General features: G+C 41.3%; 6 protein-coding genes across 10 annotated transcripts in view; 2 read left to right on the forward strand and 4 right to left on the reverse strand.

Moving 5' to 3' along the window:
- Positions 1-26,182, reverse strand: part of LOC124344151 (bestrophin-2-like) — a 26,884-nt gene continuing 702 nt past the window's right edge. Inside the window, exons 3-17 of one of the 3 annotated variants that reach the window (XM_046797614.1) lie at positions 22,899-23,242; positions 14,290-14,295; positions 3,512-3,690; positions 3,284-3,442; positions 3,083-3,178; positions 2,863-2,901; positions 2,631-2,797; positions 2,417-2,571; positions 2,281-2,358; positions 2,059-2,214; positions 1,881-1,961; positions 1,643-1,806; positions 1,328-1,591; positions 909-1,296; positions 1-221 (exon numbers count right to left, since the gene is read on the reverse strand). In XM_046797614.1, coding sequence (XP_046653570.1) covers positions 1,272-1,296; positions 1,328-1,591; positions 1,643-1,806; positions 1,881-1,961; positions 2,059-2,214; positions 2,281-2,358; positions 2,417-2,571; positions 2,631-2,797; positions 2,863-2,901; positions 3,083-3,178; positions 3,284-3,442; positions 3,512-3,690; positions 14,290-14,295; positions 22,899-22,958 — 1,629 coding nt within the window. In that variant the 5' untranslated portion in view covers positions 22,959-23,242 and the 3' untranslated portion in view covers positions 1-221; positions 909-1,271. Of the gene's footprint in view, positions 222-908; positions 1,297-1,327; positions 1,592-1,642; positions 1,807-1,880; positions 1,962-2,058; positions 2,215-2,280; positions 2,359-2,416; positions 2,572-2,630; positions 2,798-2,862; positions 2,902-3,082; positions 3,179-3,283; positions 3,691-3,766; positions 3,849-14,289; positions 14,296-22,898; positions 25,463-26,182 lie in introns of those variants that run through there. The other 2 variants (XM_046797613.1, XM_046797615.1) reach the window with 2 other exon arrangements.
- LOC124344089 (paramyosin-like) lies at positions 3,903-12,169 on the reverse strand. Of its 3 annotated transcripts, XM_046797524.1 has the most exons (23): positions 10,841-11,176; positions 10,662-10,786; positions 10,335-10,537; positions 10,092-10,269; positions 9,738-9,950; positions 9,376-9,561; positions 9,114-9,286; positions 8,951-9,044; positions 8,628-8,864; positions 8,430-8,566; positions 8,204-8,364; positions 8,012-8,142; positions 7,742-7,939; positions 7,352-7,675; positions 7,099-7,287; positions 6,831-7,023; positions 6,586-6,769; positions 6,338-6,513; positions 6,088-6,273; positions 5,741-6,015; positions 5,490-5,675; positions 5,048-5,273; positions 3,903-4,964 (listed from the first exon to the last, which is right to left on the reverse strand). In XM_046797524.1, exons 2-23 carry the CDS (start codon positions 10,671-10,673, stop codon positions 4,582-4,584), a joined length of 4,245 nt encoding a protein of 1,414 aa, XP_046653480.1. In that variant the 5' UTR covers positions 10,674-10,786; positions 10,841-11,176; the 3' UTR covers positions 3,903-4,581. The 3 variants fall into 3 exon arrangements, with proteins under 3 accessions (XP_046653480.1, XP_046653481.1, XP_046653479.1); XM_046797525.1 differs by lacking the exons at positions 10,662-10,786; positions 10,841-11,176 and adding an exon at positions 12,055-12,169; XM_046797523.1 differs by lacking the exon at positions 10,662-10,786.
- On the forward strand, positions 11,371-15,916 carry LOC124344101 (tectonin beta-propeller repeat-containing protein-like). Its single transcript, XM_046797542.1, has 12 exons — positions 11,371-12,003; positions 12,075-12,331; positions 12,402-12,524; positions 12,594-13,452; positions 13,512-13,904; positions 13,972-14,325; positions 14,402-14,515; positions 14,575-14,784; positions 14,847-15,084; positions 15,148-15,350; positions 15,407-15,529; positions 15,615-15,916. The coding sequence occupies exons 1-12, from the start codon at positions 11,575-11,577 to the stop codon at positions 15,660-15,662; spliced, it is 3,351 nt and encodes a 1,116-aa protein (XP_046653498.1). The 5' UTR covers positions 11,371-11,574; the 3' UTR covers positions 15,663-15,916.
- Positions 15,571-16,859, reverse strand: LOC124344221 (motile sperm domain-containing protein 1-like). Its single transcript, XM_046797733.1, has 4 exons — positions 16,618-16,859; positions 16,182-16,532; positions 15,954-16,118; positions 15,571-15,889 (listed from the first exon to the last, which is right to left on the reverse strand). The coding sequence occupies exons 1-4, from the start codon at positions 16,745-16,747 to the stop codon at positions 15,858-15,860; spliced, it is 678 nt and encodes a 225-aa protein (XP_046653689.1). The 5' UTR covers positions 16,748-16,859; the 3' UTR covers positions 15,571-15,857.
- On the forward strand, positions 16,924-20,508 carry LOC124344115 (gamma-tubulin complex component 3-like). Its single transcript, XM_046797562.1, has 13 exons — positions 16,924-17,065; positions 17,169-17,350; positions 17,411-17,542; positions 17,604-17,706; positions 17,775-17,893; positions 17,955-18,111; positions 18,182-18,742; positions 18,805-18,979; positions 19,040-19,380; positions 19,441-19,661; positions 19,719-19,823; positions 19,892-19,969; positions 20,048-20,508. The coding sequence occupies exons 1-13, from the start codon at positions 16,990-16,992 to the stop codon at positions 20,225-20,227; spliced, it is 2,430 nt and encodes an 809-aa protein (XP_046653518.1). The 5' UTR covers positions 16,924-16,989; the 3' UTR covers positions 20,228-20,508.
- LOC124344225 lies at positions 20,294-22,397 on the reverse strand. The gene is made up of 5 exons (XM_046797739.1): positions 22,239-22,397; positions 21,481-21,578; positions 21,204-21,398; positions 20,937-21,139; positions 20,294-20,851 (listed from the first exon to the last, which is right to left on the reverse strand). Exons 2-5 carry the CDS (start codon positions 21,575-21,577, stop codon positions 20,696-20,698), a joined length of 651 nt encoding a protein of 216 aa, XP_046653695.1. The 5' UTR covers position 21,578; positions 22,239-22,397; the 3' UTR covers positions 20,294-20,695.

A 26,182-nucleotide genomic window follows, 5' to 3' on the forward strand; every position in this document is an offset into this window, starting at 1 on the left:
CTTTATCATATGGGTGAATGGTGCTGAATTTAGTAAGGTATTTGACGTGGTGTGGTTGGGGTGGTAGCAGTAATGGGGAAATACCTTGTCTCCACACATTTGTATTCCCCGATAAGTGAGCTTCACACATGAGTTTTAGGTTTTTGACAACATGATGGGTCTATTGGAGGGAAAGTGAATGAGCGCTAAGTCAACTTTTTGGAATGACTGACAGTATGCATCTAAAATTTGAAGAAATAAGTTGGTACAGCATAAAAATAAGGAAATTAGGTCAAGATAAACCTACATATGATACGAAGTTCAATTTGGTATATGAAATCACAGGAATATAAGTATTAATTAGCATCCAATTGTTTCGCCCAATTTTCCTTGTTTCACGATGTAACAACAACAAAGGCGACACTAGCGACATCTAGTAACGAATTTTGAATCCTAGGTTGGTTGCAATATTATTAAAAATACCCGACAATAGACTCCATCGACAATAGAACCCCAATATTTTGTTTAAAATACCCGACAATAGAACTCCAGTGCTCGACAGTAGTACTCCAAACGCAACAATAGAACTCCAATAATAATGAGCTGTGACTGTGCAACCAACTTAAGATTCAAAAACTCATTACCAGATTTCACCAGTGTCGCCTTTGTTCTTTGTTGTTGTTATATCGTGAAACAAGGTAAAATGGGCGAAATAATTGGATGCTATAATGCATCCATCCATTTGGTCCTTTTTGGCAGTATATCATTACTAAAAGAACTATTAACTAATTAAGAAACCGGAAAAAGCAAACTGTTAAAAATCTGTCAAGAGAACTTTTTTTGTTTTACTGCAGTTACCACTCGAGTTACCACCCAAATTATCTTACAGGAAATGCGATAAATATGTTTAAGAGTGCTAGTAAACGTACCTCTTTAAAGCTTTTAAAAATCTAGGAATGCGTATATCACTCTTGCTCCATTAAACATCATCAGTCAGTCATTAAACGAAATTGTTCTGAATACGACGCGAACAAACAAGCTAGCTGAAATGCCAAAAAAGCAAATTTTGTTGGTAAAATGAAAATTTTAATGGAAATTTTATTTTAGGCTCTTGGCAAATTAAAGGTGGTTGCTCTCTGGGTGCAATTTATTTTAGTAACATAAATTAGTACGAAGGGGCGTTAAAATGTAAATAAAACCAAAACTCCGTGAGCACACTTTTCCTAGAGCTACGTGATACTAGATAGATAGAAATAAATAAATAGCAGTATCTACCACATTGCAGGTAGAGTTCAACGTGAAACCACAAATAAAGACCTAAACCAAAGAACTAGTGATGTTGTTCTACAGGTGTACGAAAGACTGTTCGTTATTTCCGGTGTCTAGATTTGTACGTCTTGAAGATACTTCGCACGAACCGCTTGATCGCTTCCAATATTTAGCAAACCATCGTTCGTCGGTTTTCTGAGTTTTTGCTCTCGTGTCATAAGAGATTTCTAGCTCATTGCTTACAAAAGGAAAAGAGCCATCAACGTGATTCTTCTCTGGGGCCACACGAGTGGGACGGTGTAAAATGTTAAATGCGCTGATCATTCGACTAGAAAATAATTTGCTAATTATTAATTATTACCTCAATCACACAAAACATGAAGAAATTTGATACCTTAGCGTCATGTGTGAATCAAAAGGTTGGTTAATGCAGTTTTTCTTATCTTTCTGGGTGACACTTTGTTTTCTCTCAAAATTTCTTTCAATTTTTTGATCCAGTAACTCTGGGAAAGCTGACGGGCACTGATCTGATAAAATATCAGTACCTAATTGTATAACCTACTTGATTCAATTAAACGAAAAAACATTTAAATCTTGTATACCAACAATAAAAAATAAATAAATAATACTACCTGAGCGTGGCGATTTAGCAAGAAATCCACGTCAAAATGTTCATCACCATCTCCGTATGGACATATCATTTGTTCAGCTAACTGCAAAAAAACAATTAATTTTAAGAAATAATAGAAAAATATCATTTTTATTTAGTAGTTATCGGTCTGTCGCACCTGCGTTTTTTTTAGTTTATACCTTGAGTAATCCCATATAGAAAAAAAATTTTAGAACCAAAGAGAATCCGTAGAACAAATCCGCCGTGATACCATTTTCAGGAGATGTTGGGTCAACAATACGTTGATGACCCATAATGCAAGCGAAGAAAAACGAGTACACGGCCAAAGTCACAACCTAGTTAAGTTATCAAAACATTTAAATTAAACTTATAAGCTTTAGCATAATAAAGTGCGTACTTACTTGTGTATAAATAAGTGGAATACTGATCCAAGAATAAGTCCATAAAGTACCGCATTTCCCGCGATAATCTAGCAATTCCTGAAGACAGGCAAATTTCTCAAACTCGGCGTCGAGTTAAAACAACTTCATCACATACCTCCATAATTTGATTGACAGCGTAAGTATCTTTGACGCATCCTTGAAGAAATGCTGCTTGCAAATTTTGAGCGAACCACAATCCGGGTAGCCAATACAAATTAACATTGGTTTCAATCGACTCGTAGTATATCTTTTCCCTTTTTGTCATAAATCCTGGAGAAATAGACTGAAGTTAAGACGATGTTCAATAAAAAAAGCAAAAATAAACCAACCTAATTTGACAGCCTCTTCCAGAATTTTTTTACAATTATTGTTAGTTCTTGACAGCGATCTTACCAACAGCACACCCATTAAATTACAATGGCGAACCAGTGTCTTCTTTAACTTCTTAGATTCAGCGTCATATCCATGCACGTAAGCGGCAATCGTCAAAATTAATCTTTGAAAGCATAAATATCTAGGATCAAGAGAAGTTATTGCAAGGCATTATATCGGATGCATTACCGGTCAGGCCAAGGTAAGGCCATGTATTGCTGCCACCATCTGTCCCAATAAATAAAAAATTAAATTTAAATTTGTTCGCACCAAAGGCCACTAACCATTCTACGGACCACCGAACTAACCAAACTACTACCAACACAAACACTAACCAAACTGACCGAACTAACCACTAACTATTCAAACGGATCGTTAGACAATATCCATAGTGATTGAAATACTCTACCTGGCAGCGACAGTGGCAACATAGAAACCCAGAATGAAGGGAAGAGAAATCATGTCCAAATATTGATTGAAGTAACGAACGAACTGTTCAAACAGCCTAAGTGTTCGAAAAATATTGCACCAATTATACTATATCAAGAGCGCCACATTTTATGAACCCTTCATTCATGCACGGTTAATAGGACCAGAAAGGAGGTTTTACCTTTTCCCATCTTCGTCGAGTGCTTTTCTATAAACGACGGTCAGAGAAAAGTACGGGATGAGCAGACAAATAAGTTCTTTGTAACACAACTTATACAGTGAGCTCCGCCATTTGAATAACAAGAATAAAGATTTGAAACCATCAAAAAGGCTGCACATTCTACAATTTCTCCAGAAATTCCGAGACATAACTACTAGAGAATAAACGGGGTCCAACTAACATACTCACCTGAAACACTCAACTGACTGAATTTTCTCGACAGGCACGTCACGCAATACAACTGCAGCAAGGCTAGCGACCAGGTGAAATTTAACAAGCATGTGTGGCTTTATGTTGAAGTCCCCATCATATTTTTTCTCTGTAAACCTGTTTTGGGTAAACCCACCTTTTGTGGTCAGAAATACTGCCTGTTGGGAAAGCAAATAAAAATAGACATAAATGTGATTTAAAATACTGAACGTATTTTTTTTTAAAATAAAATACCTACCGTTAGTTAACACCAACTCACGAAAAGAAATTTCGTCGCACGTTATCGGTAGGTAAAACGAGTCACGATGCCTTTTCCTTAGCGGTCGAATACCAAACATATAAACATAGCATCTACTCGATAAGTCATACGTTTTGGAGCACACAATTTTTTTCATGTATTGCTCACTTGGCAATAATCTAAATACCGTACAGTGCTACTACGGACACACAAAAAAAAAAAAACACGACCATACCATAAAAATCAAGTATTCCCACCCCAGAAAAAATTCATATGAGCCAGCAATAAAAACCACAGGACATTTGGTGCGTTTTACGAAACAAATTTCGTCAATCAAAATTTTCAAATAGAGAGAAAAGAAACGTATCACTGGCGTTGTTTCCTGTGTGATACGTTTGCAGCGTTGGCAATTTCCTTCATCAGGATGTGTTTGGGCCGCTTGGATGTAGGCTACCTACCCTAGCTAGTTGACTGTACGATTCGATATCTCAAGAACAGGATTAACTAGAAAAAAGAACGTCCGCGTTTGAAATTATATCACATGAGTTAATGCAATCGGTAGAATGAGTGATATCGATCAACACGGGATGTGGCAAGTTCCTGACAAAAACAAAACTTACTCAAAGTATATGGCAATTTTGGACGAACTCGGAATAATAGCTCAAAAACCAAGAATTAAGTAGAGGCTGTATGAGTGCTATTAAACTTAAACGACTAAGATAAACGTATTTAAAGAGAATCTCTGTTGAGGAGAGTTCGCTTTTTAAAATCTGACTAATGGGCTCTGAAATAGAAAAATATCAATTAGAGATCAATGGGGTGCTCCGTCGGGCCTAATGGGCGAGCTATCGAAACGACGAACACCTGAAACCAGGCCGTCCAAACGGGTCGATTCGCGATGAAGAGTTTGTGGACCCAAGGACGTGTGTGAGGCCACGGTATTGAGTGACGCATGCAACTGTTCCCTTAGACCAGCTGCGTTCCCTTCTGAATCGCGAAGGTGGCGTGACAGCTGCTGACGTTGACGTTCACGAGATGATAATTCTAGGCGAGTAGGCTCGTCACGGTTTGGTGCCGTCTCAGCGGCTCGCCGGGCTTGTAACTGCAGTATGTGACGCATCAAATCTTGCAAAACGACCTGAATAGCGTCCGGATCAGCACTGCTCGTCTCTCGCATTATTGACATATCGGAATCTGTAAATCAGATATAGCGTGAATTTTATGACAAACAGTTTTCTCGATACTACCAAGTCCTAAACAGTTAACATTCTACACACCCATAGTAGTAGACAGCGGCTGGAGAAATCTGACACCGGTTCCAATCGAGTCATGAGATTTGTTATTGATGTTACCCTGATGGGTGTCTTCAAGAGTTCGAATGAAGCGCTTCAAGGTTGAATAGAGGACTCCAAAACGGCTATTGAGCTCTCTTTTTTCCAGTTCCAATCGGTGCATTTGATCGGTCAAATCTTGGGCTTGTGAGTCGGCTTCACGCAAACGAGTCTGCAATACGTTTTACACGATAGAAAAACAAAAATTATGTTTTACTAATGAAGTAAAAGTAGGCGAACTTTCACAATGTAAAAACACCTTGAAAAGGGATGTAAAGACGAGGTTGTTATGACGAGACCGATGGTCTGTAGCATTCTAACCTCACTGTACAACACGTATGAACTATAGGTCACCAAACCATCGGCTCGAAACAAGAAAATTCCTTACTTTCAAAATTCCAACTTCTTTGTCAGCTTCAATAAGGCGGCTATGGAAGTTGTGGCGTTCTTCTTCCAAACGCTTTGAGCGTCCAATGGTCTTCTGAACAGTCACATCCATCTCGTCCAGTCGCTGTTGGTGTAATGAATGCTGCGTACCAGATTGCTGAAGTTTTTGAGTATACTGCTGTTCCATCTAATCCATTATTAAGAAAAAGACTTAGTTGTAAAAATCATTTCGACAGAAAATGTTTCGCTTACCTGCTGAAAGTGCATTTTTATTGCCTGCGCCTTGTTCATATACTTGGTAACAGCCTGTTCTGCCAAAATAGTTCGATTTTGTTCTGCTTGCAGTTGTTCAACCAACGCTTCACTTCGTTCTTTCCAGCGGTTCTGAGCGTCCTGAGAGCGTTCTAGCTTTTGCTGGTTAACATTCAAGTCCTCGGTGAGTCGGGCTACTTGCTGGTCTGCATCCTTGACTAAAGTGCGCAGGTGATGGATTTCGCGTTCAAGGACTCCGCGGTTCTCTTCAAGCACTATAGAGGGTGATCGATTTAATTTAGAGCCAAAGTATGAAAACCAAAACGTAAAGTGCACTGTTACAATACCTGCAATCCTCTTGCGTGCTTCTTCCAAACATTTGACAATGTCTTCCCGTTCAGACTCGAGCCGCTTGATCGATGTTTGAAACCCAACTATCGAGTTGCGCAATTCAGATCGCTCGTTCTGCAACTCGTCTAATATACCTCCTCTTTGAAGGCCTTCCTTGCGCGCATCGTCCCTCTGCGATTCCACTGCACGAGTATTGAATACATGAATACCGGTCAGCTATGAAAAACAGCAATAAAATACTCATACTTTTGCTAAGTTGAATCTGAAGCGCTTCCAGTTGCCTTTGAGCATCCTTCAGCTGTCGGTTGGTGGCAGAGAGTTCTGTTTTAGCCGATCCAAAATCCTGTTCTGATCGCTTTAAACTTTCGTTCGTCACAGCCAAAATTTGTTCGGCTGTCTGCATCTCTTTCGAGCGGCTTTCCCTGAGTCATTTCCAATCAAAGATAAAATGATTCACAGTTTCACAATCGATGAGTTCAACTATCAACACTGACCCTGCCGAACGTAAATCCGAGTGAAGCCGCGAGATTTCTGAGCGAAAGTTTTCTACGGACTGACTATGCTCGGCCTGGAGTTCGGCCTCTTCTTGGCGTACACGTGCCAGCTCTTTTCGTTCAGACTCTAATTCAGCGGCGCAAGCGCTAAGTTTATCCTGGAGTGCTTTTCGTTCTCCTTGAACTACAACGGGAAGTGAAAACATTGGAAATACTGAGAAACGGTACCAAACAAACATTATTACCCTGGGCAAGTTGCTGTTGCTTTTCACTTTCTCGCTTGTTGAGCTGTTCTTGTAATTTTGCAAGCTGCTGGGCCATATCTTTTTGCATATCTTGGACAACCTTACTATGCTGGTTTTGCACCAATTCAATATGGCGCTTGTGTTCTTGTTGAACTTCTAGGAGTTTACTTTGTAAAGTAGCTTTTTTCTCAAGCTACAGTAGAACAATTGAAATTTAATGAAATGGTAAAACATTTCGTAATGATAATGATAATCTACAATTCTTTACCCTTTCTTTCTCTACACCATGCAATAGCAATGTCTTTTCGTTTGCGACATCATGCAACTGTTTGTCCAAGTCGTTTATATCTCGAGAAAGAGTTTTATTCTCCTCCTGGAGTTGAGCGACGGCATTGTTGGTCGATTCGTTTAGCTGCTGCAGCTCCATTAGCAAACTTTCTTTCTCCGCTCCGATCGCCTGTCCAAGACCACATGAATTAGTAACTAAACTCAAGACCCATTCTAGTAGAGTTCGTTCAAACCTGCATTTCTTTTGTGACACGTTCCAATTCAATTTGAAGCTCTTCGTAACTGGTTTGAGTTGCTATTAGTGACACTTGAGTCAAATGGTTAACGTTCTGTGCTCCCAGAAGTTGTTGATGGACAGCACGAGTTTCCTCTTCCAGACTGTTTATTTTCAATCGAAGCCGATCAACTTCTTCCTTCCAAGATTGCTCCCGCTCTTTGGACAAAGTAAATTCACGAGTAAGTTTTCCTATTTCTTCCATCAAATGATTGTTGCCAGTTTCAATTTCGGCGTAGCGTTGCTCCATGGATGATTGCTTTTCTGTCAACTGCTCATTTATCTAAGGGGAAAATAGCAATCATTCAATTATTATTTCTTCAACATCTTACAGAAATCACAAACATACCTGTATTAATGTTTCAATTTGTTCCTTGGTTTCCACGTTGTCGACGTTGGCTACGTTTAATGAGTGTTCCAATGAGCTGTTGAAGGATTCAAGTCGTGTGCGTAACTCTTCAGCTTTAACCAATTCGTGCTTTAAGGCTGACACTTCCTCATTCAATTCTTCACGTTCTCTTAAGAAATCGGAACTCTCTTTCCTGATCTACTCAATCAATAAATTTTTTCGTAACTCGAGTGATCATACAAAATTACACACCAATTTTTCCTATTATACCTGTTCAATATCTGCATTTAGTTTCTGTATTTGGGTTTCATCGAGAGATTTGTGAACTTGTAAGCGGCAAAGTGAATCCTCAACCGACATTTTTTCCATCTGTATACTTCTCGATTGTTCTTTTAAGGACCCTGCACACAATTCATTTGTGGATTACTCAGAACACCACCTAATTATTAGCAACTCAAATACCAGTTTTGTCTTCCAATTCCTTTAGTTGTTTGATAAGCTGATTTCGTTCATCCTTTGAAAAATCGAGTGCTACGGTCAACCGTGTACGTTCTTCACGCATTTGATCCATCTCCCTTCGGAGGCGGTTGAAGCGTTCTTCGAACGTTGAAATGTTGGTACGGCTGGAAGAGATGGACTCGGATTTGAAAAAACAAACAAAACAAAAACAAAAAAATTAAAATCGTACCACATTTGGTTGTCGCACGAAAGCTGCTGAATTTCAGTCAGTAGCTCTGTGTGAGTACTTTTCTGATGGGCTTCTTCTTTCTTTAACTCTTCAAGGGACTCTTCCATGCGTTGGCGACTTGATTTTTCGCGATGAAGCTGTTAAACAATAGGGATTAGACACAATTAAACTGGGGTGCGGAAAAGGAATGAAAGTTACTTCATCTTTCAACTTCTGCATAGCTTTCTCCTTTTCTTCTAGCTCTAACTGAATGTTTTTATTTGATCGTTCTGCTTGTAGCACGCTCTCTTTCTGAAGTTGTTTCTCATGAGTCATCTCCGACAACTGGGACCGAAGATCTTTTAACTCTTTCTGATATGCCCTTTCACGACTTTCAATGTCACCTTTGGTCTGATCCGTTTGCACCATTTTCTGTTGGAATTCGTTTACAGCGCTCTAATATGAAGAATAAACAGACTTAGATTTATTCAGTGGTTAACTATTAATTATTTTAGAATTATTTATAAGTTTGGAACACTTACCTGGAGTTGTTGGATTTCACCTCGCCGTCGCGACAGAACAGCACGCACGGCGGTCAAGGTACTCTCTGCCAAAAGAGGCAAGTTTGTCCAATTACTAGAATAACAAACAAAATAGTGATGAAAAGATGAACATTTTGACACACAAGAACAATAGACAAGTTACGTTGCGGTAGTTTCTTCACCATCTAGTTGGACTTCGTAGTCAGGACTGTACAGATCAGAATCGTCAACAACCAGACGACCAATCGATCGAAGGGCACCCTCAAGCTTGACAATCAGCTCCTCCCACTGAGGTCCGTCGCTTGAATTCTCTTCTAGTTGATGGCAATGGCTTTGCTATAGTAAAGCGAATCGATTAAACAAGTTAGATTAGAAAGGGGGGATAGAGATAATGGTGAATCGTCCACTTTTCAAACACGACTAACCAACTGGTCGATTGTCTCCGTCAACGATTGAATTACATTCTCTCGGTCTCCCAATTTGTCTTGAACATGGCTATTCATTTCCATTGCAGATTCTACTCTGTTTGACAAAGATGAACTCTCACTGCGCGCTTTCTCGAGTTCTACTTCAAGGTTTTTTAGTCGTTCTGAGCAAGCCTCGAGCCCAGCCTGCAAAATAACCGGTAATATAGTATTTAAGAAAAAACAGTTTAAAGTTGAAGAAACCAAAAAAAACACATGCAAAAAGACCATTAAATACCCTCATCACGCTTGCTTTGATATGCATGAAAAGGTGAGCGGCGGTTGGGTTGGGTGCGGAATGTAATTAAATGTGGATAACTCACCCCAGTTGAACACGAAGGGCATCCCATTTGGGAGAGTAGTAAAACAAAATTACACGAAGCGTCGCGTGTCATGTTGGAGAAATCCATGTGCAATCGAGTCAAGATGCTTTCGACTTGAGCCCGCATATCCATATATTCCCGTCGAAAAGAAGTCATTTGCTCCCATAAAACGACCTGGCTCTCATGCTCGGCTAGATACTGCTTGACGTAGGTCTAAATTCAAAACAATAAAGTCATTGAGACCACATGATTTCAAACAACAATCACCAAATAATTCGTTTCGTCATAACCGTCGTATTCATAACAGTCGGATTAAAATTTTTTAAAATTTATTTTACAATTAAAATTTCTTACATCTTGTACAAGTGAAGTTTCTTGGCCCTCGTCCTGCATCTCATCTTCAGTTCCGCTTTCGGTTGGATCGCCAGCTGTAGACATGATTGACGCTCGAAAGGAGGATGAAAATTTATCAGTTTCACTTGTGGATGGCAACGGATAGGGAAGTGAAAGATTTCCAAGGTTTATTGTGTTTCTAAGAATCATTGTTTAAATAATCAGGTTATACCCTTTACAAATGTTATCGTAAATATGAAATACCTGTCTATGCGGTCCTCAATGGAAGAGAAGATACACTCTTCTGAAATACTTTTCTTTTTTCTATCTATAGGAACAGCTAGATGGAAGCTAAGAATGTTGCAGATTTTTGTTACAGCTGGCACAGCTTGCAGTTCATCCCCGTTGTCTTCTCTGACTAGCAGAGAGGAATTCTGACGACTGGTGCAGACCGTCTCCTGCAATCTCTGTTAACAAGAATGGGAAGTTGATGGTAACAAGAGGTCAGTATAAAACCCAACTGACAAAAACAGTGACCAGCAGGCTGGAAGGCACAGGAGGTCTACTTTAGCTTGATCAATATGTTGTCACCATGGAGACCATGTACTGGACTTGTCTGATAAACACCACAGCAGGTTGATTGTGGACAGAGGGATGAACGCATGCTAACAAACGATCGGGTGAATTGCTACAGTCATGCAAAGCAACAAACTCCCCTGAAGGAAACAATCGTCAAATCTGTAATTGTCTCCGTATAGTGATGGTCACACCTTTGTCAACTGCTCAAAGTTCTCCGTCATTGCAGCGGTCGATGATGTGTGGTCTGCGTTACCCAACTATACTTCTAAGGCAAAGAGCATCCTACACAGGTACATCAATGAATGTTTGTTTTCTCTCTGCATAGGATTCCTTCCTTTCCGCCCAAACACTGTTACTTCTTTGAAAACGTTGTTATGGGAACCCACATACAGCACGAGGCGACATCGCCAAGTCACCGACTATTTTTTATTGCAACTATTGGTATAATTTATTACCAGGCAACAACTAATAAAAGCTATTCAAAAGGAAGCCCCAGTTCACGCATTGAAAAGAGACTTTTTTTTTATGCTCGCGTGATTTTCTCGTTTTCTAGTCTCTGTATATAATGAATTTGCCTTGCGGGCGTTGCGGAGTCTATTATTATAGTGTAGAAGTATTTTACTATTTTTAGCATGGGACAGCTAAAATAAAAATCCCAGGGGAATCTTAGCATAAACAAATAAACTTGGAATGCAGAGTTTGAAGGCATCCAAAGAATGGACTCACCTTCTGTTGAGGTTTACTAACACAAAATTCTCAATTAATTTTTAGCTCTGGCGCATCGATACTCGATAATCAAATTCGGACGGCTCGATATTCGGACGACTCTCGAAGTAAAACTGTAGCAGACGCTCCTGAAGAACTATCTGTCAGATTTTTTTATGTTGGTGGATATTAATAGTTGTATCTGTTGTGTACACCGACGATGGTGATCTCTGCTGTCAATGGAAACAGTGGAAGCATTTATGCCGTCACAACAGAAGGAAAAGTCATACAACTTTCGAACGGTTCGTGGTCCGAATTAAACGACGAATTCAACAAAGAGTTACGTGTTAAGCGCATTAGTTGTTGCTCGACTACTTTGTGGGCAATATGTGGCGATCATCAAGTCCATTTGCGACTGGAGTCGGAGATCCCGATTCGTATCAGAGAGGAATCTTATGAAAACCAAAGATGGAACCCTCTTGATGGTTTCTCCAATAAGCTTTTACCCACAGACAGACCATGTTATTCGAGCCAAGATGGTCTGACTGACAGGGACCTCAAAAGAGTAAATTTGCCCAGCACAGCATGGGTGTGGGATGACCAGTGGCATCTGGAATTACTTCATGAAGGACAACATCTTGAAGCTGAGGTAGGCTCATTCGAACAAACACTACAGTAAATAGTGTGAAAAAGAACTAACCTTACAGTTTTGTATGGTAGGGTTGGATGTATTCAGTTGATTTTCCTCGAGCCTATTCTGCAGCAAAGGCTTGGAACTCCTGTGTCAGGAGGAGAAAATGGGTGCGAAATCGTCGATATAATGGTCTTCGTACTTGGGTCTCCTTATCTCCAATAGTATTGAATGATATGATGGAACCGTTCATTGATATTGCAACTGGCGGATCGGAAATTCCCGGAGCTGTGGCAGGCTTTGTAGCTGTATGGGCAGTTACAATCAATGGTCTTTTGTTATATAGGTATAAGTTTGCCCTTTTTTTTAAGGATTTGTAAGGTCTACAAAATTAACATTAAATTTACCTGCAACAGAGAAGGAGTTAACTTACTAACGTGCCCCGATGGCAGTAATTGGAGGAAGATTGAAACTCCGCAGGGCTGCGAACCGTGTCAAGTCAGTGTCGGTCCTCAAGGAGTTGTTTGGATTTTAGCTTGGTAAGTAAACGATAATAATTAATTGTCTACATTCGAAGGTTTAAAAAAATTTATCATTCATTTATGTAGGAATGGACAGTTGTTAACACGTAACGGAATAACCTGGAACTGCGAAACAGGCGTTAGTTGGTACGAGGTCCCTCCGCCCTTTAAAGGTATATCGTTCAACCACATCTCTGTGGGCCCTACCTCTTCTTGGGCAGTCAGTCGGGACAACGAGGTATGGTTGAGAAAAGGAATAGACTCTTCAATACTTGGTTCGAGCTGGACGGCAATGATTGGCCAAATGAATTTGGTTTTCACTGGATCTGACAGTCAAGTGTGCGGTCTTTTGATCCAAGATCAAAAACTATACTTGCGAACAGGCATAAAGAATGAAGAGTCTGGAGGACGGTCTTGGAAAATGCTCAAAACCGAAGACGTGACATTTGTTTGGCTAGCTTTTGACGGAAAAGGTTTCGTACAACGATTGGACGACTGTGCTGATTCCTATTGGGTTGAGCCTTGGAGGGGCCAAATATTGGAAAAGCTGCGGCAACGTCATAGCCAGTGGCAGGACAAATTTGCGGACTACTCCACTGCAGCAGAAACGACTGACTGGATCAAAAACGGGCGAGCTTTGTTAAATAATCGTTGGGTCAATCTTGGGTTGCGCTGCTGCAGTCAAGAGCCCTTGTTGGATGTCGAAGACTTGCGGTTGTTGGCTGTCGAAATCACTGCAATTCGACGTACTGAAAATCTGGGACTAGTCATCCACTATTTACTAAATCCACCGATTAAGCTGCTATTTGCCAGTGAAGAAGAAGTTGAGGATTGGGCAGCTCACCTGACCAAAGTGACACGCACGTCACGACAAAGCACCGGAATATTCGCTGAATCGGTTTGGGCTTTATCGGACATGGGCGATCCTTTTGTCCACGAAACAAGGGTAAGAATATCTTAATGGTTGCAGTGTTACTTGTTTTTTAATTATAATTACTTGCACAGGTCGAAAAGGAGGATAAAGATGTTCCTTGCCAGATTGAAATGACTTCAGATGCATCAGCTAATCTATCGTCGCTGTTTATCCATGATACTCCAGACGGATTTTATCGTGGCTGTGGCATAACCATTAGCGGCATAGTGCCAGCCAACGCTTGTCGGTTCTCCGTCAACCTACAGTGTGGTCCAAAGATCCACCCCCAAGAAGTGTACACTGCCAAAAGAGATATAGCCCTACACATCAACCCGCGTTTTGACACCTCTCCTGGTTCCGTTGAAGTTGTGCGCAACTCCTACTCAAATAACATGTGGGATATTGAAGAGAAAGCTGGTGAATTTGATCTACAGCCAGGAGACAGATTTACCATGTCCATCATTTGCCAGAAACAGCAATATCTAGTTAGTTGAACGAAAATGTTTCATTTAGTTCGATAACAATTGTTAACTTTCTTATTTTCCATCACAGGTCAAAATAAATGATGCCACCTTTACCTTCTCTTACAGGCTGTCGCCTTTCAGTGTAACTCATTTCGTCGTCAAAGGCGACGTCAACCTTTTCGATGTTTCCTATTCTATCCCAAAGACTGGCATACCTTCCCACGCTTTGTGGACCCAACTCGGTGGACACTTTCGACACGTTGAATCGTCATCTGGGGGAGTTGTCTGGGCACTTGGTCAAGATGGCACTTGTTGGATCCACACAGGCTTTCACGGAGGCGGTTTTTTTAAAGGTGTGTTCGGTGGAAGTTCACATGGAATCCATCCGCTCAGCGACGAGGGGCACGTTAATCTTTACGAAAACCAAAGATGGAACCCTGTGGTTCGTATTAAAGATCGTACATTACACAACTATTAAAACAAAAAGGGAAATTAATTTGGGTGATTTTGGGTGTTAGGCTGGATTTTCAGCTCGCGGTTTGCCCACTGATAGACCATCATGGAGCGACATAACTGGTCTTCACGCTTACAATAAAGAAAACATGTCACTTCCCAACCGAAACTGGAATTGGGTATTAATTTCGATAAACATTTAGTCGAACGCATTTGAGATTCAATTATTTCGACCTAGGTTTCCGAATGGTTGGTCGATTACCACCCGCCCGATGGAGCCGATAGAGAAGGATGGCAATATGCGACTGATTATCCTTCTCGTTACCACACATATAAAGGATCCTTCGATTACGTTAGGCGCAAGCGCTGGCAGCGCAAATGTCGGTACACTAGTACTGGACCATGGTTTCAGTTTGGTCTCACTAAATTACTGGACATTTCAATGCAGGTTTGTTTGGTTTTTAAAGATGAAAAGAGTAGATACTTACATGCGATTTTGTTTTTACCCAGGTCGATCACAGCGGACGTCCTGACGAGCCATTGCTATTATGGGCAATCGCAGCTAATGGTTCAATTCTTCGGCGAGTAGGAGTGACTGTGATAAAGCCACAAGGTGAATCGTGGGAGGCAGTATTGGGCGAGCATGCTTTCCAATCCTTATCGATTGGGGTAGACGGGCGAGTGTGGGCAATTACTTCATTAGGAGCACCAGCCTTGCGGCACAGAGTTACTTTAGCCAACCCTGACGGTGTGTAAAAAAATAGCGCGACCTTTAAGATAAGGATTAAATCACAATATTTTACCCATTTAGGAGTGGCGTGGCTTTTAATGGACCGACCCGAGGGCAATCCCACTCTCCGTCAAATTTCCGCTGGCGATATTCAAGTTTGGGCAGTGGACTCACAGGATCGCTTGTATCGTCGTAAAGATATCGTTTCAATTCTGCCAGAGGGAACTTCATGGGAGCTAATTGATGAACACGTTCTACACGTGTCAGTAGGGAAGCACGACCAAGTAAGCTTTGGATTTTCAAGATCGGAGGGAACATCAATTATGACCAATTTCTTTAGGTTTGGGCTGTGCTGGATTTGAAGAACAACGAACCTAAAGTGAAAGAGAGGGGTTCAATTTGTATCCGAAGAGGAATTACAGCGTCCTGTCCTGGAGGCACTGGTTGGGAGTTTGTCATTGGGGTAAGCTTGTTAACCATAACTACAACAACACATGTACAGTAATTTCACAAAAATGTTGCTTTATAATTCTTCTTCAATTTTACAGGGTGGTTGGAGTTTTGTCTGCAATCGGGGGCACGACATTCCATATTAATTTTCGCTAGTTTTAATTTTCATTTAAATTTTCAAAAGAGACGAGCCAATTTTAAAATTTACTTCATAAATTATCTGAATGGTTACTTTAAGCCGACATCAAGGAATCTCATTGACGTTCATATCTCTCAAAGTTGGCGAACAGAAAGTTGCGCATTCATTGCGTACTTTGAACTTCTCACAGGAAGAAGGCCATCTACACCCGAAATATGACCATTGTAACCAGACCTTAATACATTCAAAATGGAAAATTAATTACTGACTCAATTTCTGAAATCTCCAATACACTTACCGAGAGAATAGGCAAATACCAGTTTCTGTTGTGAAGACAAGTGAAACATTGACCAAAAAGAGGATGACGAGCCACCTTCAGCTTCATTTGAAGGCAACATTAGAGCTATAATACAAACGACTGCCACCAAAATGGCAATATAATTTGGTCCAGCATTTTGATAACCTAGAAAATTATGTGCTCAGTAAAATAATTTGGAAAACAACAATTCAATAAAACTCCAACAACCTAATTTGCCAAGGCTATTTGAGGAAGCTTGAATTTGCATAGTTGAAGAGCTTGAGTCACTAGAAGAGGCTGACGGTACATCTGTGGAGAACTGTCTGAAGTTATCCAGACTAGTAGCAGTTGAGTCTGAGATTCCTGTTGATTTCCCTGGTAATAAAATAACTGGGATATCTTTCTTCCCTAACAACTGTCTGCTGTTGTGTTCATTCATTTGAATCCTGAACTTGTCCGTAACATGGTAGCAAGTTGGCAAAATAGAAATGTGTCGTATTACTATATCCATACAACAGTGAGGTTTTATAGAACCCTCAGGATCACCAATCTGGTACTTGTGTGGAGCATTACACAGTACTATCAAAAGCATGCGAAAAGAGGTTAGGTTATCAGTGCAATTTTCAAGGACTAATACTAAAAGTGGTAGTAGTTAACAACGCACCTTTGAAGTTTACAACAAAATCATATGGGTTGTAAACAGTGACCATTTGTTTATGTGAAGACGACTCATCAGCGAAGAAATTGAGCGAACTTGGGAAAACAAACACTGGTAACCGTTTCACCTCCGTCATTCTCACTTTATGTACAAATGACCCACTAAATATGATCTCAAATCTTTATTTTTGTTACGCAGTCTCTCGAGAAATACTCTCTTTTTTGTCCTTGTTGGACGATTCATAAACAAAGAACACGCCATCTAACGATGAGTTTAAAAACCACCAACGGAGTCCAATAAAGCAGTAGACTCTTTTTTGAATTTTGTTTATAAAAAAATACGACAACAGGTCAACAGTTTGTTTGACAAAATTCAATTATGGATGAAAATACAATTCCAGCTCTCGTCGAGAAACTCTGCAGATCTTTGAGCAGTGGAAAGTCTTCAGAAACTAGTATTCAAAGAGCAGTTTTTATTTAATGCTAGCTATTATCAAAATAGCTTGATTTTGTTGTGTGTCCAGTTCTGACAGTACTTTTTTTCTGGGTTACTCGTAGGTAAAGAATATGAAACAAAATACAAACTCGCGCTTCAGTTGCTGTCGTCCCAACATCTATCATCCCAAACCCATGAAACAGAGTTTTCCATTGTCCAAAGTATCAAGAAACTTCTGGGTACTAAGGAACGCTATCAAGATGCTAGGAAGTTTGATGAACTTTATGCCAGGCTAACTGCTAGTGTAAGTGACAACCATCAACATAAACTTTATTTAAATATTAATTGTTTGCATCTTCTTCAGTCCATCCTTAAAAACAGAAAAGCTGTTTTGGAATTGATGTACTACTTGGCTCTAAATCCTCCTTCAGCAGCTAATGAACCTGTAGTTCGTCATTCTTTCACACTACCATCATTGGCATCATTTACTACTGATGTAGGACTGAGTTTTAAGAAAGAGATCTTGCACACTTAATCAAAATTTTCTTTGTTTTTAGACCACAACAATGGTCAAGACACCTAAGAATACAGAAATTCCATATTCTCCTCTAATTTCTCTTTCATCAAGCAAGAAAAGTGCACCACAAACAACTCTTTATGGTACATACTCTTAGCTTATAGCACACACAGTTCAGAAATTAGCAATCTCCCTTTTGTTCATTTTACAGGTCATTCAGATGTCTCCAACCAAGTGTTACTTAGAGAAATCCTGTACGCCTTCCAGGGAATACAAGGACAAGTTTTCCAGTGGGATGCAACCCATGAAAATCTTCACCTTAAATCAACTGTAACTATATACAAACAGCTGTTCTACACACTTATTTTTAATTTCCCCATTTCCTATTTAGGTAAAATTACCAAAAGCTCTGAAGCAGATGGTACTCAGTTTGGTGGAGTTGGGCTGGCTATTCTACAAAGTTCAAAAGTATTGTGAATCCCCCAAAACGGAATCCACATGTGGGTTAGCCGCGAGGGCTTTCGCCGCCGCTTTACAAGAAGAATTGAGTAAGTAAATCTTGAATGGAGCCCTTTTTTAAACTATTACAAAAACATTTGTGTTGACGTATTGTTTCAGGTGAGTACTACAGGCTGCTAGCAGTTCTTCAATCGCAGATGGAAGTACAAACTGCTAGAACAGGTGATAGCGTTGGAGTCGAGACGCAAGGCTTAACATTCCAGAGGCTGCTAGTATGGACGAAAGAACCTAAAGCCAGGATGAAACTTTTGGCCGCTTTGGTGGAAGCGTGCCATGGTCAACGAGGCGGAGCTCTTGCTTCAGTTATTCACTCTTTCGTTTTACAAGGCAACGCCACCTTGAAAACTGTCGTGTTGAAAATTCTCGTCCAAGTGTGTCGTCCGTTATACGAGATGTTGATGCTTTGGACGTTCGAGGGCGAACTCCGCGATCCTTATGGTGAATTCTTCATCGGCGTGAACCTGGCTGTCGATCCCGGCAGTTTATGGAATGACAAGTATTATGAACGATCAATCATGGTGCCTAATTTCTTCACTCAAGAGCAAGGCCATCAAGTGGCCACTACCGGAAAGAGTATTTGCTTCCTGCGCGAGATTTGCCTGGATAAAAGCCCCATACCGGGATTGAACCAGATTCGTCGTACAGCTGAAGAGCGTAGCGGTATGAAATGATTTCCCGAGACATCTACTTCGTTTTGATTGAAATATTTCCTTTTTATTTAGAATCGTTGCTTTCCTTGGATTGGGAGTCCATAGAAGAAGCTTACAGTACTGCATCTCAGTACCTGCTGCAAGTCTTGCTGGACCGTTACCATATCAAACTCCACTTGTGCGCTCTTCGTCAGTATCTGTTACTTGGCCAGGGAGATTTTGTCAATCATCTGATGAAACTTGTCGAGTAAATTCCAATTTTATTTACTTCCTGGCAAAACACTAATCATGGAATCATTTTTCTAAGGCCCGAGCTGGACAAGCCTGCCAACACACGAATGAGCCGTTTGTTGGCTTCCATTCTCGACAAGTGCATTCGCTGCACCAACAGCCAGTACGACGATGCGGATGTTTTGAAACGACTTGACGTGCGCATCAGCGAACCGTCGCAAGGTGACAGCGGATGGGATGTCTTTAGTCTCGACTACAAAGTAGACGGGCCGCTAGGAACTATTCTCACGCCTGAAGTAAAAACTCGTTACGAGACTCTCTTTTACGCCCTTTGGCGTTCGAAGCGCATGGAATGGATCATGTCCAAGTTGCGCCACCAACAGCTAACGGAAGGACGGCAGCTAAGGGGCTTATTAGGTTGGAATTTTGATTTGATTCGAAAAGATGTTTAACGACGACTAAAACGTGTGATTGCAGAGGTTCAAGGAGTCTTGCATCAAGCCCAGTTGCTGCTCTCCGAAATGATCCATTTCGCCCAGGAAATGTCGCACTACCTGTCGTTCGAGGTGGTGGCCTGCGCCTGGGAGCAGCTTAGCGTCGCCTTATGCAATTCAAAAACCATGGAGCAACTTTTGACGGCCCACGAACACTTTTTGCAGACGGTGACCAGCCGTGCGCTCCTCGACGAAGAATCAAAGGTAGAAATAGTTAGATTTTATTATATTCCAATGAATCTATAATTCATTATGTTCCAGGATATACGGGATCATTTGAGGGGCATCCATGAAGCCATGTTGCAATTCAGCCAAATTCAAGAGCGACTTTTCTCAGCCGCCATACTCGAAGTTGAAAAACGACAGGTAAACCAAAATCAACAGGATGCAGATTTTGGGTTCTAGTTCAACTGTTGAATGTCTTTTGCCTACAGGGGAAATCCAAATCGACCATCGAGTCTTTCCTCCCGAGCATTAAAGCCAAATTGTGTGCCATCAGCGCCTCTTACCAGGTAAAATGCACATAAAACGTACAGTAAAAATGGTCATTGCATTTCGGGTTTTATATTTTTATGGTTTCCCACACACAGAACTTTGTGCAGACGTTTCTGTTCATGCTGTCGTCTCATTCCGACCCCAATCTACAAGGTCTTGGCGTCCGTTTGGATTTTAACGAATGCTACCAGCGTAAAGACTCCCGGTTGAGCATGTCTTTGACATTCTCCTACCGAAGAATGACTACTTGGTCTTTCCCTTCTCAACAGCACTAAAGATGGCGACAATAAATTGCATCTTTTCTATACATCCACTCTTTTTGTGCCAACAACTTGACTCTGTTTAAGGTAACAAAAGAATGTATTGCGTGGCCGGGAAGAGACATAAGAGAATGTTACGCTTTTTTTGTGTGTGGTGGTGTGTTTGTGTGTGTAATCTTCTGATAATAACTGGGGTTTTGGATGAGGGACGGGGGTGGGGTAGAAGACAAAATAAGGGAGGGAGAAGAGCAGCAATACGGTCGGGTCGTCAGAGACCCTGAATGTGTTTGCGTGAACATTGATTGCAAAAAGGTCTGGCTGTATGTACATCGCCATGTGAACCGTTGCGCAGCATTACGGCCATTAATGAATGAGTGTTTTTTTTTTTTCTTTTTTTTTTCTTTCTTCGTAATTTAAATGCTTATTCGAAAATAAACGAGTTGTTAAAAAAATTCCAATCAAACGAGGCGTTTGTCGAAATGTTTAGAGGGGGACCTCTGGGTTGCGGGAGCGGACAAAGTTGAGCAATTGCTCGCTGTCTTCGCAGATGAAGGGTTTCTCGTGGCTGCAAGCGACGTCGTGCCACTTGATGCCATCGTTGTAGAAGTTGTTCAAGATGGCCAAGCAAGGCTCACCCTCCTGTTTGAAAAAGATGATTTCCAATTGGATTGGTTAATATATAGAAAGAAAGGAGATTAGGTCAATAGGAAGTTGTATATCTTACGTCATCTTCGCGGTTGTCGGGCTGAGGGCGACCATCTCCACCGGTGTTGGACCAATCTCCCAAAGCGCGTTGATCGGTGGGTGGGACCTTAGCCTCAGAGCCGGACCAGAACCATCCGTTGACGATGGTTGGCTGCAAATCGGCGCGGTTGCATCCGTCAAAGTCGCATTTGCGGCCGCTGGTCCAGATGTACTTGACGCCATCTGATTTCACACAGTCATTCATTATTTGTTACATAATATTAGAGAAACGGTTAGCACAACTTACAGCGAGCCAACTGCTGCTTGATGAACTCGTTCTCTTGGAGGGTCTCCAAGCTGACGGCGTCCATGCAATGGCGACGGCAGACGTTACGGGCGTCGAGCCAATCGACTTCCAAAGAGGCGGTGGCAGGGTGCAGCCAGCTGAAGAAGTAGTTGTGAGTGTTGCCAAGAGGATCGGTCCACAGGGCGTGTTTAACACCTGGAAAACAAAAAATAATTACAAAATCTTATTAGAACCAAGTGGGGGGTGAAAATTTAGGATAAATGAAATAATAACTCACGTTTGGCACAAGACTTGGGGTCGGGTAGAGCCAAGACTCGTTGGGCGGTGACGGCAGTCAAGCCGCAAACGATCATGAACAATGTCTGCAGCAACATTCTGCAAATACGACAACGGAGATGTAAAAGAGGAAATCAATAAATCGGGAGGGTAGTGAAACAACGATTCGAGTTGGGTTGCGGTTGGAGGTGAAGTGAGCGACATCGGCGAGCGTTCGCCACTAGACCTATTCCCTGCCCCCCCCCCCCCCCTTCCTAGTTGAGCCCATGCCAAATGAACAGAGAAGACAAACAACGATACAGGAAAGCTGTGTGAGTAGAGGTCGAGGTCGAGAGTTCATTGAACTAGAGGCTTAGGATGGAAGCTCAGAAGAGAATATCCGGGTGCATGTCTACCTGTCCCACCTCTTATTAGCCCGGAGGAGGTGATGAGAAGGGAAGGAATAAAGGAGCAGAAAGGGCAGCCTTTAACTCTTGACCCACAAAGAAAACTGGCTCCCCTGCCTTTCGTCAGCGCGGTCATGTCACCTGAATGCCAATGAACTTTGCGCAAAACAACATCCCTCTTCTTATTTTTAAAGTTAGATGCCTATCGTCTATTTTTATTATCGCAAAATAACCAAAAGACCCTTAATTTAACCAGAAAAATAAAATCAGCAGGACATTTAAATGCGATGAGTTGAAATTCAATTTGAAAAATTTTACGAATTTAAATTAAACCCAAATAAAAACGAGAATAACAAATAAGATAAATATTTACCTTGTGATCGAGAAGTGTCTTCAGAAAATCAAATGGTGTGTTTGTTTGTTTCTGGCTTGTTATTAAGGAGCACTTGCTTTGGCTGCTCCTGTCTGAGGTATGATCAGCAAATGACGCCGTCCGCAGGTATTTATGCTCGCACCGGGACGAGACGGGAACGCTCGTGAGGTTTCGTGTGTGTGCTGCGCGCGTTCGGTCGAGGGCGGGATGATACACACAAGAGGTGGTGTGGCGGTGGTTTTTTTTTCTTTTCTTTTCTTTTGGTGAACAAAGAGGAGGGAAACCTGCCCGCAAGAAGGACTCTGACCCACATTCCGTCTCCAGGTCTCTTATTTTTTATTTCATTAACTTCTTCTTCTTATCCTTAAAAGAGTTCTCAGAGTTTTGTCAGCAGGACGGGAAGAAAAGGACCAGCAATCTCTCGTGCGCAATTCAGGTGTAACCCACATTGAAGAGATTCCAATGCGGAATCGGCGGCAATAAATTTATTACCCGCTTGAATTTAGGGGGGAAATGTCGCCAATTTGAAAAAGAACCGGATTTCGTGAATAATCTATAGAAGAAAAAAGAATCTTTAACCATTAGACGTGGTGCAGCATTCTTCCAACAGATGTTTTTTTTTTCTTTCTTTTGAATTCCAATTCGAGTTGATCATGAAACTAACAGTAAACCCGGTAGTCGAGTTATTTGAATTATTCTGCCGACCCCTGACTTTTGCATCAGGAAACAACCAGAAGCCAAACTCCCAAAAACTAAAATGTTTCTTCTTTCTTTCTTTCTTTCTTCAGATGACCTTTGAGCGAGCAGAGAGAAATAACATTTCGATTCCCATAAAAATGGCTTGGTTGCATTTACGGGATGGCGTTGCCCTCTTGATGCTTTCGTGTAAACGAGAAAACGTTCGACTGGATATAATTTTGGGGTTTTCGGTGCCAACCAGTTGGTTCGTTCAGGTTCCTTTGATCCTTCGACGAGGTCGCCTGGTTTAAGGTCAACAATCGAATCTAAAAAAATTGTTAATGCGTTTTTATTTATACACACTCAATTGCGGAACTGTGAAATGAATGTGAACGGACCGAAAATGTGTAACCTTCACGTATCTCCTAGTTCACCTCCCTCCACCCAAATTTTCATTCTTTTGTTGGTTGGAGATGCATTGAAATTCTATCGTGCGATGGATAAAAAGAAGAAAAAAGTTTTTTTTAAGGAACTAACGGGACTGTTGGGCAGCACCACCTCACCCCATCTTTCGGTATACACAGCGGTGCGCATCTTGCTGGCCGAGCTCGGCCGAGTTCCACTACCTCACAGCGCCTTGTACGGCAAAGGTGATATATCTTCTTTATTTATCTCTTTTTTTTTCTCTTTAAAAGAATTAAATCTCTTTCAACGGGAATACCGAACGTCGTGTATGCCAGTACAGTTTTTTTCCCCCCCATCTGCTTATCATTTGTTGACCTGCGTGAATAGGAGAAGAGGAGGAGGAGTAGGAAGAGAATTTTCGTGTTATTGTGGCCGACCCTGTCAACTCCACAACCTACTTAAAGGTTTTGGTTGAAAAACAAAAATCTTAATGCTGTCCTGTTCGGATCCTGTTTTCCTTTAACGTTTTAATGCACATCTAACAGTTGAGGCTTATCTTGACAATAGACCATTAAGACGTTTCTCCAATATATACTAAAGAAAAGAATTCTGCTGGCAGGATTAAAACATTTTCGGGGGGAATCGAAGAAAAAGTCGTGAGGCGGGAAAAGTGTTTGCTGCTGCCGGGGTTGAAAGGACGAACGAAATATAAAATGTCGATTTGAAAAGCCAAAGAGAACCTTTTCTCCTTTCTTTTGTGAAAGAAAATCGCTTTCTCCGACGTCTGTAACCGCCTAGCTAATTGGCCGGTAATAAGACACGCACACATGTAGTACACGTCTGTAGGGTGAAAGGTGTGTTTAAGGTAGAGTGGCGTGAATCAAAGGAAAACAAGAATGAGACGGATGTACTACTGTCTCGTGAAAGTTGGGCGCGTTCATTATTACGTTTCTCTTTCTCCTCCCCCCCCCCCCCCACCCATCTCTACATGTCTGGCTGCCAAACTCTTTTGTTTGACGTTTCCTCTGCCCTCTTTTGAAAGCACAATGTCGAGAGTCAAATTTTCCTTTTCGAACTCACGAACTCATCACCATCATCCCGCCGCCGTAGGTGCCTAATACTACCACCGGTGAAAATATCTAAGACAAAATAACCTCCCCTTCTGTTTCGGATGCCCTCCAGAGAAGAGAAAGGAAATCTCTTTTCTCTCTCTCGCTCTTTCGAAGCTTGGATATTTTCACTTCATTTATTGACGCGGATAGCAACTCGACAGAATGTCGGTAAGATGTTTGCGACTTTCACCCGAACAAAAATGATTTGTTTGCCATTTTTATTTGGGATAATGATGGGAGAGAGTCTCAGCCATTCGTTAGACTCGAATGAATTTCGTAAAATTCTACGCGAAATCTTTAAAGGAAAACCCCAAACAGTCGATGGGAAATTACTTAATTTATCGCTCCCCGACAGTCAGTGATCGATACTCCGATTGAATACACGATCGAATAGAGCAGAAAAAGAAATTTCCCCGCTGATTTCGACAGAACTTTTGCGGCTTTTACCAGGCCAACAATCGGAACCAGATGTGTCTCTCCACCATTACGGAGAAAATGACGGAAAAAGAGACAAAAAGCAAATCTGAGAAAAAAGAAGAACAAAGAATTGTTTTCTGGGGTTTTTGAGGTTTACGCCATTAATGTTTGAATGACAGAACAGTCTATATAATAACATGCGCTTCTTTTGTCTACTGTAGGTACTCTACGACGTAGTAACGACTTTATATAGGCCAGTGTACCAAAAGTTTAAAAAACGTGTTCCCTATTTAAGTAGAGAAAAACCATGAATATACATATAGATATGTTCTGGGTTTTTCTCTTCGGCATGTTTGTTGTTTGTGTTATTTTTTCTCCGCACAAGGGCCAGTTCGTTGACCTTGGACTCAGTCCTTAAACACAGACCTACAGTCCTATACACGCACAATTCGTTATTTTTCTAACTGGAAGAAGGAAGTGAAGGAAAAAACCATGTCAGCCTACCTTTGTTTAAAAAAGAAGAAGGTTCTTTCCATAAATAGTTTGCAAGTGTTGTTCATTAAGCAGCTGTCACATTAACCGAACAATCAAGGAGCGCATAGACCGTAATGGCTGAAAAAAGAAAAAAAGAAACGTACATGCATTGTTGAATGAATAACACGATTTGTAGTCGTTCTGGTACGTGCAACTTTTCAAATGGGCCTCGTCATCCTCCGAAAGAGAAGGAAATGACTGTTTAAAAGAGTAATGCACGAAGGGCTACATCGTTTCCTGAAAACTTGTTCAAACATCTTTTCGCCAATCCCGTCTCGTTCATGTAACTCGTCACGCGTTGGCAATTATTAGTTCCGCCAACGTCCAAAGCGATTATACTTTCACTTCGATTTTTGAACAAAAAATTTGTTTCCTATTTACGAGTCATTCCCCCCTAATTCATCCGTATTCGGTTAGCTGAAATTGTGCAACGAATGCGGAAAGAAACGGTCCTAAAGTTTACGTCATCCATCAGCGTAACATGAACACCAGTCAGTGAAATTCTACAGATCCCGGCTGATTTGGCCAGCACGAAACGGAAGACGATGGCATTCTTGCGGCATCAAATGGGATTTCGAGGTATCCGCTTCCACCGATTCATGATCGATCGAAGCTACACCGGAAGTAGTTGGCGTGGCCGACACTGTTTAACGCCACTGCCTATATATACTCTATGGAGGGCATATACGCTGTTAAGTGAGTGTATAAAAAAGGAAAAGAACGGTAAGACAATGTGGTTTGTAGTCTTGTACGGTTTGAAAAATGCCAAATGGCGCAGTACCGTTGCACCCACCTCTT

The sequence above is a fragment of the Daphnia pulicaria genome, chromosome 6, assembly GCF_021234035.1.
Source record: "Daphnia pulicaria isolate SC F1-1A chromosome 6, SC_F0-13Bv2, whole genome shotgun sequence".
Classification (NCBI taxonomy): Eukaryota; Metazoa; Arthropoda; class Branchiopoda; order Diplostraca; family Daphniidae; genus Daphnia; species Daphnia pulicaria.

Bases quoted from the DNA above. Each gene is read 5' to 3' on its own strand.
- LOC124344089 (XM_046797523.1), bottom strand. From the start codon at position 10,870: ATGACGGAGAACTTTGAGCAGTTGACAAAG. The intron at 6,016-6,087 runs GTATTGTAACAG...CACCCTCTATAG, and splicing joins AGCACGCAAGAGGATTGCAG to TGCTTGAAGAGAACCGCGGA. The intron at 5,274-5,489 runs GTAAGGAATTTT...AACGTATTGCAG, and splicing joins AAGAAGTTGGAATTTTGAAA to ACTCGTTTGCGTGAAGCCGA.
- LOC124344221 (XM_046797733.1), bottom strand. From the start codon at position 16,747: ATGACGGAGGTGAAACGGTTACCAGTGTTTGTTTTCCCAAGTTCGCTC. The intron at 16,119-16,181 runs GTTGTTGGAGTT...ATAATTTTCTAG, and splicing joins AAATAGCCTTGGCAAATTAG to GTTATCAAAATGCTGGACCA. The intron at 15,890-15,953 runs GTAAGTGTATTG...GAATGTATTAAG, and splicing joins GGTATTTGCCTATTCTCTCG to GTCTGGTTACAATGGTCATA.
- LOC124344115 (XM_046797562.1), top strand. From the start codon at position 16,990: ATGGATGAAAATACAATTCCAGCTCTCGTCGAGAAACTCTGCAGATCT. The intron at 17,543-17,603 runs GTAGGACTGAGT...CTTTGTTTTTAG, and splicing joins TGGCATCATTTACTACTGAT to ACCACAACAATGGTCAAGAC. The intron at 19,970-20,047 runs GTAAAATGCACA...TCCCACACACAG, and splicing joins CCATCAGCGCCTCTTACCAG to AACTTTGTGCAGACGTTTCT.
- LOC124344225 (XM_046797739.1), bottom strand. From the start codon at position 21,577: ATGTTGCTGCAGACATTGTTCATGATCGTTTGCGGCTTGACTGCCGTC. The intron at 21,399-21,480 runs GTGAGTTATTAT...TTTGTTTTCCAG, and splicing joins CCCCAAGTCTTGTGCCAAAC to GTGTTAAACACGCCCTGTGG. The intron at 20,852-20,936 runs GTAAGATATACA...TTTTTCAAACAG, and splicing joins CCGACAACCGCGAAGATGAC to GAGGGTGAGCCTTGCTTGGC.
- LOC124344101 (XM_046797542.1), top strand. From the start codon at position 11,575: ATGGTGATCTCTGCTGTCAATGGAAACAGTGGAAGCATTTATGCCGTC. The intron at 13,905-13,971 runs GTTAGTTGAACG...TTTCCATCACAG, and splicing joins GCCAGAAACAGCAATATCTA to GTCAAAATAAATGATGCCAC. The intron at 14,516-14,574 runs GTATTAATTTCG...ATTTCGACCTAG, and splicing joins CCAACCGAAACTGGAATTGG to GTTTCCGAATGGTTGGTCGA.